General features: G+C 38.0%; 1 protein-coding gene across 7 annotated transcripts in view; it reads left to right on the top strand.

Moving 5' to 3' along the window:
• The window catches only part of rap1gap2a (RAP1 GTPase activating protein 2a), a 98,740-nt gene that overhangs the window by 74,581 nt on the left and 10,288 nt on the right, over positions 1-13,871 (top strand). For 3 of the 7 annotated variants that reach the window (XM_067450513.1, XM_067450511.1, XM_067450508.1), the window contains 14 exons: positions 2,268-2,303; positions 5,024-5,056; positions 5,527-5,559; positions 6,165-6,386; positions 8,056-8,159; positions 8,286-8,364; positions 9,053-9,106; positions 9,439-9,522; positions 9,618-9,718; positions 9,939-10,068; positions 12,261-12,416; positions 12,502-12,573; positions 12,660-12,746; positions 13,179-13,319. In XM_067450513.1, the coding sequence (XP_067306614.1) occupies positions 2,268-2,303; positions 5,024-5,056; positions 5,527-5,559; positions 6,165-6,386; positions 8,056-8,159; positions 8,286-8,364; positions 9,053-9,106; positions 9,439-9,522; positions 9,618-9,718; positions 9,939-10,068; positions 12,261-12,416; positions 12,502-12,573; positions 12,660-12,746; positions 13,179-13,319 (1,332 nt within the window). Of the gene's footprint in view, positions 1-494; positions 588-2,267; positions 2,304-5,023; positions 5,057-5,526; positions 5,560-6,164; positions 6,387-8,055; positions 8,160-8,285; positions 8,365-9,052; positions 9,107-9,438; positions 9,523-9,617; positions 9,719-9,938; positions 10,069-12,260; positions 12,417-12,501; positions 12,574-12,659; positions 12,747-13,178; positions 13,320-13,871 lie in introns of those variants that run through there. The other 4 variants (XM_067450512.1, XM_067450510.1, XM_067450515.1 and 1 more) reach the window with 2 other exon arrangements.

Raw genomic sequence — 13,871 nt, 5'->3', positions numbered from 1 at the left:
TGCCTGTCAATTAACATTAGAGCGCCACCCTCAAGGTTGATTAACACAATGACGTTAGACCTCTGCCAAAAGTGTGTCTCTGCATATTCAGCGATTAGAATATAAAGCTTACAAAAACTTGTGCTAAGACCCAAAATCTGCCCTACCTAAATTAAGAGTCAGCAGCTGCTGCTTCATTGGACAGCTGACTCGTGTGAGTTCTCACTCAAAAATCTAAATATTCAATATATAATCAAAGGTCAACAGGTCTTTGCATTACAAAACATTCAAAGCCTAATGCACACATCTTTTGCTGCCTTCCTTATTTGATTGTGTGTTCTACCTTAGAATTAAGGAGTTGTCCTATTGATGTTGTGTTCTCAGTTCCTCAAGGTTATTTGGGCAAATATGTCAAAGCTGGGCTGAACTTTGTTGACTTTGTGAAGCCAAATTGCCCTTGGATCCAGGGCAGGTTAAACATTAACCGATCTACATTTGCTCTGTCCCACCCACCTACATCTGTTGCTCTCCGTCCGATCATAGGAATATCCTTAAACCAAAGGGATTTATTTTGAACAAAAATCAGAAACTAGGTGTGCTCTGTCAAGGTAAGAGATTCAGGGTTCAGTCAAAGTATTGTGCAAGTTTATCAAGAATAGTTTAGTTCGTTTTATTATAAATCTTTCAGGTCTATACTGAAAATGATGCTTTAAATCTCTGTTGCTTTTCTAATGTTTAAGCCCTAATAGTTGCACAGCCCATTAATTAAATGAGGCTGTAAAGGTTCAGTAAGTTTAATTTAGATTGAGGATATATTATGGTTTAAGTCTGTATAGAAAGAGTCATTTAATGTCATTTCAACATGCATTGAGCAAATATCAGTGATTATAGCACTATAGACGTGCAGTGAATTGCAGACATGTCTGTAGTTGTTGATTTTATTTTAGATGTGATCATGCCTGCATCTTTTGCCTCAAGGCTGTGTGAGTTGGGGAACTTTTTTAAAGGAACTAAGAAATGTATTTCAATTAATCATAAAATGGCCCTGATATGTCACTAGACATTAAGAAGTCATGTTCATTTCAAATACTTGTATCACTGACAACAGTAGTCCGGCCAGGATATTGTCATTTAAAAGTTGTTGTTGCAGATCTCAACTGATGTTGATGTTGACATGTGTTTTGGACTGAAGCTCCACCCTCCACCTATCGACCAATCACGAAGTCAGTAGTGTTTCGGCATCCAGGTTGCCAGATTTGCTCTAGTTACCACAGCTGCAGCTACAGACGTTCCTGCTGGATCCTGCAGCATATCTGGCAACCTCGAGTTAGGGGGAAGGTGGAGAGGGGATACACCACTCTACAGTCATTTGAAAGTGATACCAGTTTTGGCCACAATCTTACATACACTTCCTTTAAATATGCTTTAAAAATCATCCCAGTATGCACCTCATGCTGATTGAGAGAATGCCTAGAATGAGCAGAGCTGTCCAGATAGGATTTTGTGTCCATTACATTTTTAAAAGTGTCTCTCTTTTGTGCATTTATTTCATTATTATTTATTTAACGATGGAAGGTTATTTTGTATTTATTTAGTACTTGAAAGTTATTTAGCTTTTTGTTGTTGTTGTTGTAATTTTTTGTTTTTAGATTATTAGCAAGTTATTTATTTTTGTTTCGATTAGGGATGCACAATAAATCACTTCCATTTGTTATAGGTTTATTTTCTTTTATCTTCTATTTAACTGAGAATGCTCATTTCACCTATTTTTACATGCAGATTATCTTTGCCATGTAATGATGACTTAACCTTAATATTTATTTGTTAACTGTAACAAACATTTCGAATCTCAAAATATTCACATTTTCATACTGTAAATGTATAATGTTTTGATGCACACATTCATCTGTAGAATCTAAAACTATTTCTATAGTTTTTTTTTTTTTAGAAAAATAATAGTCTAGAAATGTAATATCTGACACATATCTTTTATCATCCATAACATGAAAATAATTATCGGAATTCTGCAGAATTTTAATAACAGTACATCCCAAGTTTTGATGTCTTTACTCCTATTCTAAAATATGGAAAAAGTAATAATAACATATAAGTGGTGTTATTATTGTATTAACCTGTTCTTAAAATCTTTTTTTATTTTGATTCTACATTAGATAAAATAAAAAAATATTTTTGTATTTATTTTAAAGATAGTTTGATGTAAATATTACCACAAAACTGTAGATTTAGACATTCAAATACTGACGTATCTCAATTTGTTTCTTTTCCAGTCTGCGGAGTTCTTCGACATGCTGGAAAGGATGCAGGTAAGACTCCTTCCATCATTCCGATGATTATAGAAGTGCATATCGTTATTGGAATAAGATTCCTGTAATAACAGTATTCCTCCAGTAACTTTGTGCTTAAGATGGAGAGCATTTGACTGTATAATAATATAATAATAATCACAGCATGTTTTTGCTCTTGGGTGCTGGCTAAGTGCTGGACCACCAATCCTCAATTAATCTGAATGAATAATTAGATATTTCAGCTAATTTGAAATCACATTGATTTGGCCAGCACTTTTCTCTGTGGTGAGTCTTTTGGTGGGGGTTCTGTAGGAGTCCCACAGGGTGAGAGACTGGGAACAGGACACACTGACCTGTTATATAACAGAAACATGATTGTGTTTTCATTGTGTGCATGTGTGTGAGAGTGTGTAGATGATAGGCAGCAGGTAGCTAATGTTCAGCTGATCAATGTGTTAAAGCAGAAGTGTGTTATCTCGGTCGGGTGTTATTAAAGCCCTCGGTCTTCTTGGACAGATCTCTGTATGAGTGACAGATCGATGGTTTGTCTGAAGGGCTGTTCTCTCTCTCCAATAGATCACATGAACTTGTGATGTCCTCAATCAAATATAAAGGTGTCAAGGTGTGTCTTAGTCAGCCTTACTTCTGTAGAATGTACAGGGCCCAAGTAATCCTATTTTCTTTTTCTGAAAGAGATTTTATTAATAATTACTTTTCTAATGTGTATGAAATATTGTTCCTTACAACTTAGATAAGATCCAGTGGTCCATGGATATTGACATGAAGCCAGTAATTGTGTTTCCTGACACTTATATGTGCTTGATTTTGATGCCAGGCAAATTTGCCTGTGGACGCTTTATATAAATACAATATAGGTAGGTCTAAATCCGGGTGATCACTTAAATCAATGTTATACACACTAAATTGCCAATAGTATTGGGACACCCCTCCAAATCATTGAATTCAGGGGTTCCAATCCCTTTCATGGCCAAATGTGTATAGAATGAAGCACCTAGGCATGCAGAAGCTTCTACAAACATTTGTTAAAGAATGGGTCGCTCTCATGAGCTCAGTGAATTTAAGTGTGCTACCGTGATCGGTTTGTTACCTGTGCAATAAGTCTAGTCATGAAATATCCTTACTAACAAATATTCCACGGTCAACTGTTTTATAACAGAGTGGAAGCAATTGGGAACAACAGCAACTCAGCCACAAAGTGGTATGCCACGTCAAATCACAGAGTGGGGTCAGCGCATGCTGAGGAGCAGTGCAGAAGTCGTCAACTTTCTGCAGAGTCAATAGCTACAGACCACCAAAACTTCAGATTATCTCAATAATTTTTTTACAGAGCTTCATGGAATGAGAGTTTCCCTGGCCGAGCAGCTGCATCCAAGCCTTACGTCATCAAGTGCAATGCGAAGTGTTGGTTGTACTGGTGTAAAGCACGCCGCCACTGGACTCTAGCAATGGAGACATGTTCTCTGAAGTGACGACTTGCACTTATCTGTCTGGCAGTCTGATGGACGAGTCTGGGTTTTGCGGTTGCCAGAAGAACTGTACTTCAGGGGGGATTATGGTGTGGGGTTGTTTTTCAGGAGTTGGGCTTGGCCTCTTAATTCCTGTGAAAGGAACTCTTAATGCTTCAGCATACCAAGACATTTTGGACAATTTCATGCTCCCAACTTTGTGGGAACAGTTTGAGGATGGCCACTTCCTGTCATTAAAGTTAATGTGCATGTAAATGGAGGCGTCCTAAAACTTTTGGCAATATAGTGTATAGTCATATCGGCTCGTCCAGCCCTAAAACTTATAGTCTTTGTCTGTGTTTATTTAAAAACAATAAACAAATTTAAAAACTATATACAATATAGGGTATGATTACCCCCCAAATCCGTGTTTCGCTGCCTGGAGTACAAGTTGTTTATGTGAATTGCAGCGATCCATTTGTTTCTCTTTTCTGTAGCTGTCAGCAGTCTGTAAAAATATATTTCAGATTTCTTGTCACGTCTATTTGTACAGTCAATCTCTAAGCTTATTTCCGGTTTTGATGTGTTTTGTGTTTTTGTTGTTTGTGGCATTCACACTAAAAATCAATGCTGCCACTTTGTCTTTTTGGCACGCCGGCCGGTGGTGATGGCATGTGCATACTCTCTATAACAGACTGGTGGGAATGGCCTTGGACAGCAACGTGCCCAGTGCATTATGGGTGTTGTAGTTTTCCTACCTATTTGTCTATTGTGTAGGCGGCCAAGTTTTATTGCATTTTGCAAGCGCTGAAGTCCCCCTTTAACTGTGTAACAGCTAGAATGAAGATTGTCAATGCGGTGTTAAGCAGCCACATTGGTAATATATCAGTTACATTTAATGTGTCATCTCGCGATCATCAAGATCATAATGGTCATCAATGTCCCAATATACAGATTCGCAACAAAGGGAACTAAGAAACTAATTGAGATACTTTAGCCTCATAACAGCTAAGAGTTGAACATTATAAAGGTTTCAAACGGAACAAAAGATTTTGCGTTTATTTATCTCTAGGTAACTGTTTTTCCCTAGACAATCAGGAAACAGTTTACCATAACCACGTGATTAAATAAAGATATGAATAATAAAATAAATTGAAAATAAACATACAGTTGCTGCTGTATTTGTGGAGCTTATTTTACAACCAGGGATAAATGATAGTGTGTCATGCATTCTTCCTCTTTCACTCTCTTCTGCTTACCCGGACACGGCAGATTCCCAAAACTGAGGAGACTAAGAGATCCAAGGTTGGGCTGGTATTCTGAATGTGTTTATGTGTATTTTGTGTCTTTAAGTGCATGTGTGTGAGTGGCAGAGTTGTGCATGTATAATATCTTCTTCTCATAGTCATCTCTATGAATATTCCACACAAAAAAAAAACACAGCCACAGTCTGGAGTTTTACAACATCAATCATTTTGATGTATTTTTGCACATTTAGTGATGTAAAGGTCAGTGTTGATGGCCTTCCGACGTTACCAGAGAATTCAAATGCAGACTTATCTCATATATGTTTATAGGAATGCAAGCAGAGAACAATCAGATGCCTTTTTTGTTGCAGCTGCGGTTATTTCGTTTTTTATCAGTCATATTGTGTTGTAGATATTATTTCTCTATCCTGCTCTTGGGATGTTTTCATTGCAATAAACAGACTGTAATTTGTGCATTTGGCTCTATGGTGTTATCCTAAAATCAAATTTATTTTTCTCTTCCTACAGGATGACTACATCCCTTACCCCCGGATTGAGGATGTGAGTACACACACACACACACACACACACACACACACACACACACACACACACACACACACACACACACACACACACACACACACACACACACACATGTTGGTCTATGTGGTTTACAGGGACTCTCCATAGGCGTAACGGTTTTTATACTGTACAAACCGTATTTTCTATCCCCTTACACTGCCCCTGCCCCTAAACCTACCCATCACAGGAAACATTCTGCATTTTTACTTTTTCAAAAAAACATAATTTAGTATGTTTTTAAGGCCATTTGAATTATGAGGACATTTGAAATGTCCCCTTAAACCACATTTATAGTGTAATACCAGTGTAATACCCATGTAGTTATACAAATTTGTGTCCTCATAAATCACATAAACAGGCTCACACACACACACACACACACACACACACACACACATACACACACATACACACACACACACACACACACACACACACACACACACACACACACACACACACACACACACACACACACACACACAAAACAGTTTAAGCAAGTAGAAAACATTTTTATAAAGTAAGCTTACTTAAAGATCAACATGCTGACCCCTTCATTTTTCTTCATATTGTCTGTATAGGTCCTGGAGAAGGGTGGTCCCTACCCTCAGGTCATTTTACCTCAGTTTGGCGGATACTGGATTGAGGATCCCGAGGCTCCAGTCGGGACACCCACATCCTCAGACAGCAGTTTCTGTGAGGAAGAGGATGATGGTCTGAGTCCTGGTGGAGGAGGAGGAGGAGGCTACAGGCTGGAGTGTAACAACACCTCACGTGCTTACCGCAAACACTTTCTGGGCAAGGTCAGGAGTCATTTTTTATTGACTGTATGTTTATACTGACAGTATGTTTATTTTTTTTATAATGTCCACAGGGCCAAAAGTACCCATAGTTAAAGAAACACCCATTACACGCATTATTTAGGAGCCCGAACCGATGGTATGAGGACCCAATTGGAATTGCTCAGTCTGTTATAATTCTTCTCTTGTCTGACTATAACCAGACCAAGGTCAATTTAAAACTGAACATTGGTCTGGGGAGTCTGCTCTGTATTTTCTACTGCACAAGAGGCGTGATCAACGAGCATTATTTGAATGATTCTGTATGCAATTGGATAGTTCTTCAAACAATCAGACCACAAGAGGCGGGATCAACAGGCAACGACCCATTGTTTCTCTATCTGTCATCGTGTTAAACCCGCCAATATGAAATCAAATCGCCGGCGGATCAGGCTGGGTTTACCCTGTCTAATTCTTCTCTGGAATTAATTGCAATAAATTAATTTTTTAGGGCGTAAACATGCTTGAAAACTATGATGTATGATATATGAATTAGGTGTGGCAAAATGGCTCAATAGCAGCACCTATAAAAATTTAACTAAACACCGTTCGTGCTATGTTTTTACGTACAAGTATGAAATTCGGTTGACACATTACACAGCCCAATACCTACAAAAAAGGTCCCTGGGAGCAAAATATAAAAAAACCAACAGGAAGTGAAATATTTTGAATTTTTGCTGTTTTTGCCATTTTCAGATGTTGTTCTTTAACAAACTCCTCCTAGAGATTTTATTAGATAAACATCATATTTGCACAGTCTAATCTAAAGGCCTTAGTTAAATTGCGAAGATCTTGAGTTTCTCTTGGGGGGGTGTCCGTGGCGGCCTGACAAAATTCAATGTTTCGTCATGAAAAAGTAAGCTGTTGTAAGTCAGGCATACAATGTCCGATCTGCCCCAAACTTCACGTTTTATTAGACTCCTGGCCTAAATTCATCTACATGCCAATATTCAGTTAGTCATAGCGCCACCTGTGGACAACAGGAAATGACATGTTGTGCACTGTGATTAACTCCTCACTGACCAAATATGATGTTGTTCTGGTTAAATCTCAGTCTAATTTTAAGGCCTTAGTGATGTTAAATTGCAAAGATCTTGAGTTTCCGTTGAAAGCCATGAAACAGGAAGTTGTTGTAACTCAAGCATACAATCCAATCAGCCTTAAAATTCACATGTTTGATAAGTGCCCTTTTGATCTATATGCCAAAATTTATAGTCATAGTGCCACCAGCTGGTAGCAGGAAGTGTGGCATATACAAATGACTGGCGTAGTTTTCTTATTTTTAATATACTTTCATTAATAACTTTAATTGCTGCTTGTAGCTTTAATTTATTATGGGTTTTTCTTATTATGACCACAAAATTCCAATATATGCCATTTAATTTGAAATAAACTGTCCTTTTTGAGGTAATATTTCATGTGTCCATATCTTGTTCACTCACAGTTTTGACAGTTTTTCATGACACTGGACATGAGGTGTGAAGACGCCTCTTCGAATAAACATTTTGTGCTCTACATTGTACGAAACACTTGATTCAAAATCAGTCTATTGGAAAATGAACCTCTCCATATTAAAATTTGTGTGGACTGAACCTGTGAAATGACTCTGTGTAAAGACCTTTCTCTTTCTCAGGAACACATGAACTATTACTGCACAGCCAGTAGTATGGGACACCTCATCATGTCTCTGAAGTATGAAGAGGCAGACGGACAGGAGTCTCTCCGCATCATGCTCAGGTGCCACATGTCCACCATAAACATCACACACTCCAACACATATTGAAACTCTGATATAGTCATTGCTAGGAAGGCATGTATTGTCATTGTTAATAACTGAGCATTTATTCTTGTGTCGTTTTCTAGGTCGAAAACAAAGACCCTTCATGAGCGAATCCCACTTGAAGGGCTCCTCCACTTACCAAGTGTACCACAGCTAGCCAAGGTGTGTATAAGCCAAGGAGTCTGTTATAAATACCAGTCAAAATTCATCAAAGCTAATTTAATAACATAAATGAAAATAAGCAGTGACCAAACAAATTAAAACTGTCTTTTAGATTGTTCCATTGTCTTCATAACAGCTTTGCAGACTCTTGGCATTCTCCAAAGCATTCCAGGTGGCACCTCATAAAATGATTTAAAGTTCCCATATATCTTGAATTCTTGTTGGCTGTTTTTCCTTCACTATTTGGCCATTTAAAAATAAAAATAAAGGAATTAACCTATATTTAATAAAAGGCGGACAATATTTTTCCACCAAAGAAACGGAATTTGGCATTCAAGCATGAGATTTCTATGAAACGGTCTTTATCATCATGAGAAACATGCAAAATACATTCAGTTGTCATAATATTTCACAATATTTCTTTTTTTTGTTATTTTTGATTAAATAAATGCAGCCTTGTTGAAAATAAGAGACTGACCGCAAACTTTTGAACTGTAGAACATTTTTCTTTGTTAATATATTTTAAAATGTAATTTCCAGCTGTAATCAAACTTTTAAAGTGCAGGAGGACCGAAATTCTCAAAAAGTCCCTCAAGAAATTACATACTTAGCAGACCTCCTTTGAACTTCCCTCAATCCACTCAAAAGATGCGAGATTCTCACATCAGATGTGTCCTGTGTGTTTCAGCTGCTCTGCGATGATGTCACGGGTCTCAAGTTCAACCCTGTCCTCTACCCTAGGGTGAGCATTTCTCTGTTTCTCACTCCATCTGTGAATGACCTACTCCAGGCATCAGGGTGAAATAGGGCTGCGCTGGGCTCCGTCTCACCCTAGTACCCAAGTCATCTGAATTAATATGTTCCCATGCTCCAGGGGACTCACAAATCCATCTGCTTTACACTGCCTGGCGTGCCTGAACCACATAGAGTGTTTGAGAGAAGCCTTGACCATTTCAAGGCTTTGCATGGTCTCTCAGGCATGGCAAACACAAACGCCTGAATTATGGAAGGCACTGACACACATATTTACCCCTGCGGGCAATTTTGCTCACTTTTTGTTTTCTCTCGCCCAAGGCCTCTCAACTGATCGTCAGTTTTGATGAGCACGAAGTGAACAACACTTTCAAGTTTGGAGTCATCTATCAGAAGTTTGGTCAGGTGAGAGTCGTCTTGAGTAATTTTCTTCATTTTTATATAGGTCTGTTTTCACTGATTTGTTTAGTTTCCCATTGTTATTGTCTTCGTCACATCAGACATCAGAGGAAGAGCTGTTCGGCAACAATGAGGAGACGCCTGCCTTTGCTGAATTCCTCAGTGTTTTAGGAGACAATATTGAACTGCAGAATTTTAAAGGGTGAGAGACAGAGATTCAGCTCTGAAAACTGCTGCCAAGGGTCACCTGCACACTCATTAAAGGCCCTTTTTAATATTAAACAACAATCATAGAGTTCATTTGTGAATAATTTAATTCACCCATTGCGCTTGATTTTGACTGGAAGTCTGCTCAGGGTAATCAGACTGATCTGCCTAAGCAGAACTAATTTGTCTGGTGTCTGTGATAATGTGCTGCTCAGGTTCAGAGGCGGTCTGGATGTGTCTCATGGACAGACAGGATCTGAGTCCATCTATACTACGTTCCGTCAGAGAGAAATCATGTTTCATGTTTCCACAAAACTCCCCTTTACCGAAGGAGACATTCAACAGGTAAGTTATACAAATCAAGATTTTTTTATAATGTTATTTATAATGTTAAAATGTTTAATAATAAAATAAAATATTGTTAAACTTTTTAAATGTATAAATGTACTCACTTAAAGGATATTAGGAACACCATACTAATACTGTGTTTGACCCCCTTTCGCCTTCAGAACTGCCTTAATTTCACGTGGCATTGATTCAACAAGGTGCTGAAAGCATTCTTTAGAAATGTTGGCCCATATTGATTGGATAGCATCTTGCAGTTGATGGAAATTTGTGGGATTCACATCCAGGGCACGAAGCTCCCGTTTCACCACATCCCCAAGATGCTCTATTGGGTTGTGATCTGGTGACTGTGGGGGCCATTTTAGTACAGTGAACTCATTGTCATCTTCAAGAAACCAATTTGAAATGATTTGGGCTTTGTGACATGGTGCATTATCCTGCTGGAAGTAGCCATCAGAGGATGCGTACATGGTGGTCATAAAGGGATGGACATGGTCAGAAACAATGCTCAGGTAGGCCATGGCATTTAAACGATGCCCAATTGGCACTAAGGGGCCTAAAGTGTGCCAAGAAAACATCTCCCACACCATTACACCACCACCACCAGCCTTTACAGTGGTAACAAAACCATGATGGATCCATGTTCTCTTTCTGTTTACGCCAAATTCTGACTCTACCATCTGAATGTCTCAACAGAAATCAAGACTCATCAGACCAGGCAACTGTCCAATTTTGGTGAGCTCGTGCAAACTGTAGCTTCGTTTTCCTATATGTAGGTGAGATGAGTGGTACCCGGTGGGGTCTTCTGCTGTTGTGTGTGTGTATATATATATATATATATATATATATATATATATATATATATATATATATATATATATATATATATATATTATATATACATACACTTACTTAAAGGATTATTAGGAACACTTGTTCAATTTCTCATTAATGCAATTATCTAATCAACGAATCACATGGCAGTTGCTTCAATGCATTTAGGGGTGTGGTCCTGGTCAAGACAATCTCCTGAACTTCAAACTGAATGTCAGAATGGGAAAGAAAGGTGATTTGAGCGTGGCATGACGGGCCGTTCTGAGTATTTCACAATCTGCTCAGTTACTGGGATTTTCACGCACAACCATTTCTAGGGTTTACAAAGAATGGTGTGAAAAGGGAAACACATCCAGTTTGCAGCAGCCTTGTTGATGCTAGAGGTCAGAGGAGAATGGGTGATTCAAGCTGATAAAAGCAACTTTGACTGAAATAACCACTCGTTACAACCGAGGTATGCATCAAAGCATTTCTGAAGCCACAACACGCACAACCTTGAGGCAGATGGGCTATAACAGCAGAAGACCCCACCGGGTACCACTCATCTCAACTACAAATAGGAAAAAGAGGCTACAATTTGCGCAAGCTCACCAAAATTGGACAGTTGAAGACTGGAAAAATGTTGCCTGGTCTGATGAGTCTCGATTTCTGTTGAGTCATTCAGATGGTAAAGTCAGAATTTGGCGTAAACAGGAATGAGAGAATGGATCCATCATGCCTTGTTACCACTGTGCAGGCTGGTGGTGGTGGTGTAATGGTGTGGGGGATGTTCTTGGCACACTTTAGGCCCCTTAGTGCTAATTGGGCATCGTTTAAATGCCACAGCCTACCTGAGCATTGTTTCTGACCATGTCCATCCCTTTATGACCCCCATGTACCCATCCTCTGATGGCTACTTCCAGCAGGACCATGTCACAAAGCTCAAATCTTTTCGAATTGGTTTCTTGAAGATGGCAATGAGTTCACTGTACTAAAATGCCCCCCACAGTCACCAGATCTCAACCCAATAGAGCATCTTTGGGATGTGGTGGAACGGGATCTTCGTGCCCTGGATGAGCATCCCACAAATCTCCATCAACTGCAAGATGTTATCCTATCAATATGGGCCAACATTTCTAAAGAATGCTTTAAGCCCCTTTTAGAATCAATGCCACATAGAATTAAGGCAGTTCTGAAGGTGAAAGAGTGTCAAACGCAGTATTAGTATGGTGTTTCTAATAATCTTTTAGGTGAGTGTATATATATATATATATATATATATATATATATATATATATATATATATATATATATATATATATATATATATATATATATATACTGTACATGCATATTTTTCTTATATCACATTCTCTCAGCTCCAGAGGAAGAGACATATTGGCAATGACATTGTTGCAGCCGTCTTCCAGGAAGAGCCCACACCATTCGTACCTGATATGATCGCTTCCAACTTCCTTCATGCCTATGTGTTAGTGCAGGCAGAAAACCCCTGCACTGATCATACCACGTACAAGGTTTGACAAACACCTCACTGAATTACTCCAGATAGCCATCAATCCATTAGCCAACACTGATCTGAGATATTGATCGTGTTCACAGGTGTCCGTCACAGCACGAGAGGATGTCCCTTCGTTCGGCCCCCCTCTTCCAAACCCTTCAGTCTTCCAGAAGGTAATATAGAAGATTTCTTCAATGAAATGTTACATCAAGAGATTATGATTTGTATCATATGATGATGGAGATCAATTCTTCCCCAGGGTCCAGAGTTCCGGGAATTTCTCTTGGCAAAATTGATCAATGCAGAAAATGCATGCTACAAGTCAGACAAGTTCGCCAAACTAGAGGTAAGGGTGGGGGTTGGGGGATCCAGAGATCAACATATCTCTTGCCTGTGGAAGCTTGTTTCCACTATGTAATGAAATAATGTCTTTTTAGCTTTTTAGCTTAATCTCTTTTATCTAGTGTTTATAACTCTTATCTAGTGTTTATAACAATTCTGAAAAATGAAAAAAGTCAGAACGATAAAAAAGTTACATTTCCTTTTTAATTTTTTTTTTTACATTTCATATTCCATAGTGAAAACAAGCCTCAATAGCTACCTGTTTGAATATATCATAAAGGGAATTAAAGATTCACTAGTATAAGCGGTGAATTTAAAGGAATATAAATATAAATATTCAGTCATTATTTACTAATTCTGAAGTTGAGTTTTCATTTGTGTGATCTCTTTAATTAGTCGATCTGCATCATTTTCTGTTTGTGTGTGTGTTTGACAGGAGAGGACACGGGCAGCACTGTTAGATAACCTTCATGATGAATTGCACAGACAGACACTGGCCACAGTAGGACTGGGCTCAGCTTCAGATGAAGAAAAACTAGAAAATGGAGGTCATGGAGGGCTGCTGGAATCCTTTAAGGTGAGATGTCTTATCCTGACCACTTGAAAACATAAAGGTTTTACTGATTTTTTTATATGGAGAGAAATATTCTCAATTCCTTCTAAAATATATAATATATTCTTTTGAAACTTTTACATTTATTCAGCAAGGATGCATTAAATTAATTCAATTCAGCCATAACACTTTACAATAAGGTTTAATTTGTTAACTACTTTAGTTAACATGAACTAAGAATAAATAATATTTCTACAGCATTTATAAATCTGTTAATGTTAATTTCAACATTTATTAACACATTATTAAAAACAAATGTGGTATTTGTTAACATTAGTCAATGCACTATGAATTAACATTACCAGCCAATGAACAGCTGATTTTGATTGACTTACATTAACAAAGATTAATAAATACTGTAACAAATGTATTTCTCATTGTTAGTTCATGTTACTTGATACATTAACTAATGTTAACAAATGAGACCTTATTGTAAAGTGTTGCCGGCATAACAGTTTAATGTTACAAAAGTTATATTTTTAAAATGCTGTTTGTGTTTTACTTTCTGTTCATCAA

Source organism: Pseudorasbora parva, chromosome 8 (genome assembly GCF_024679245.1).
Source record: "Pseudorasbora parva isolate DD20220531a chromosome 8, ASM2467924v1, whole genome shotgun sequence".
Lineage (NCBI taxonomy): Eukaryota > Metazoa > Chordata > Actinopteri > Cypriniformes > Gobionidae > Pseudorasbora > Pseudorasbora parva.
This window is presented reverse-complemented; position numbering and strand designations above follow the sequence as displayed.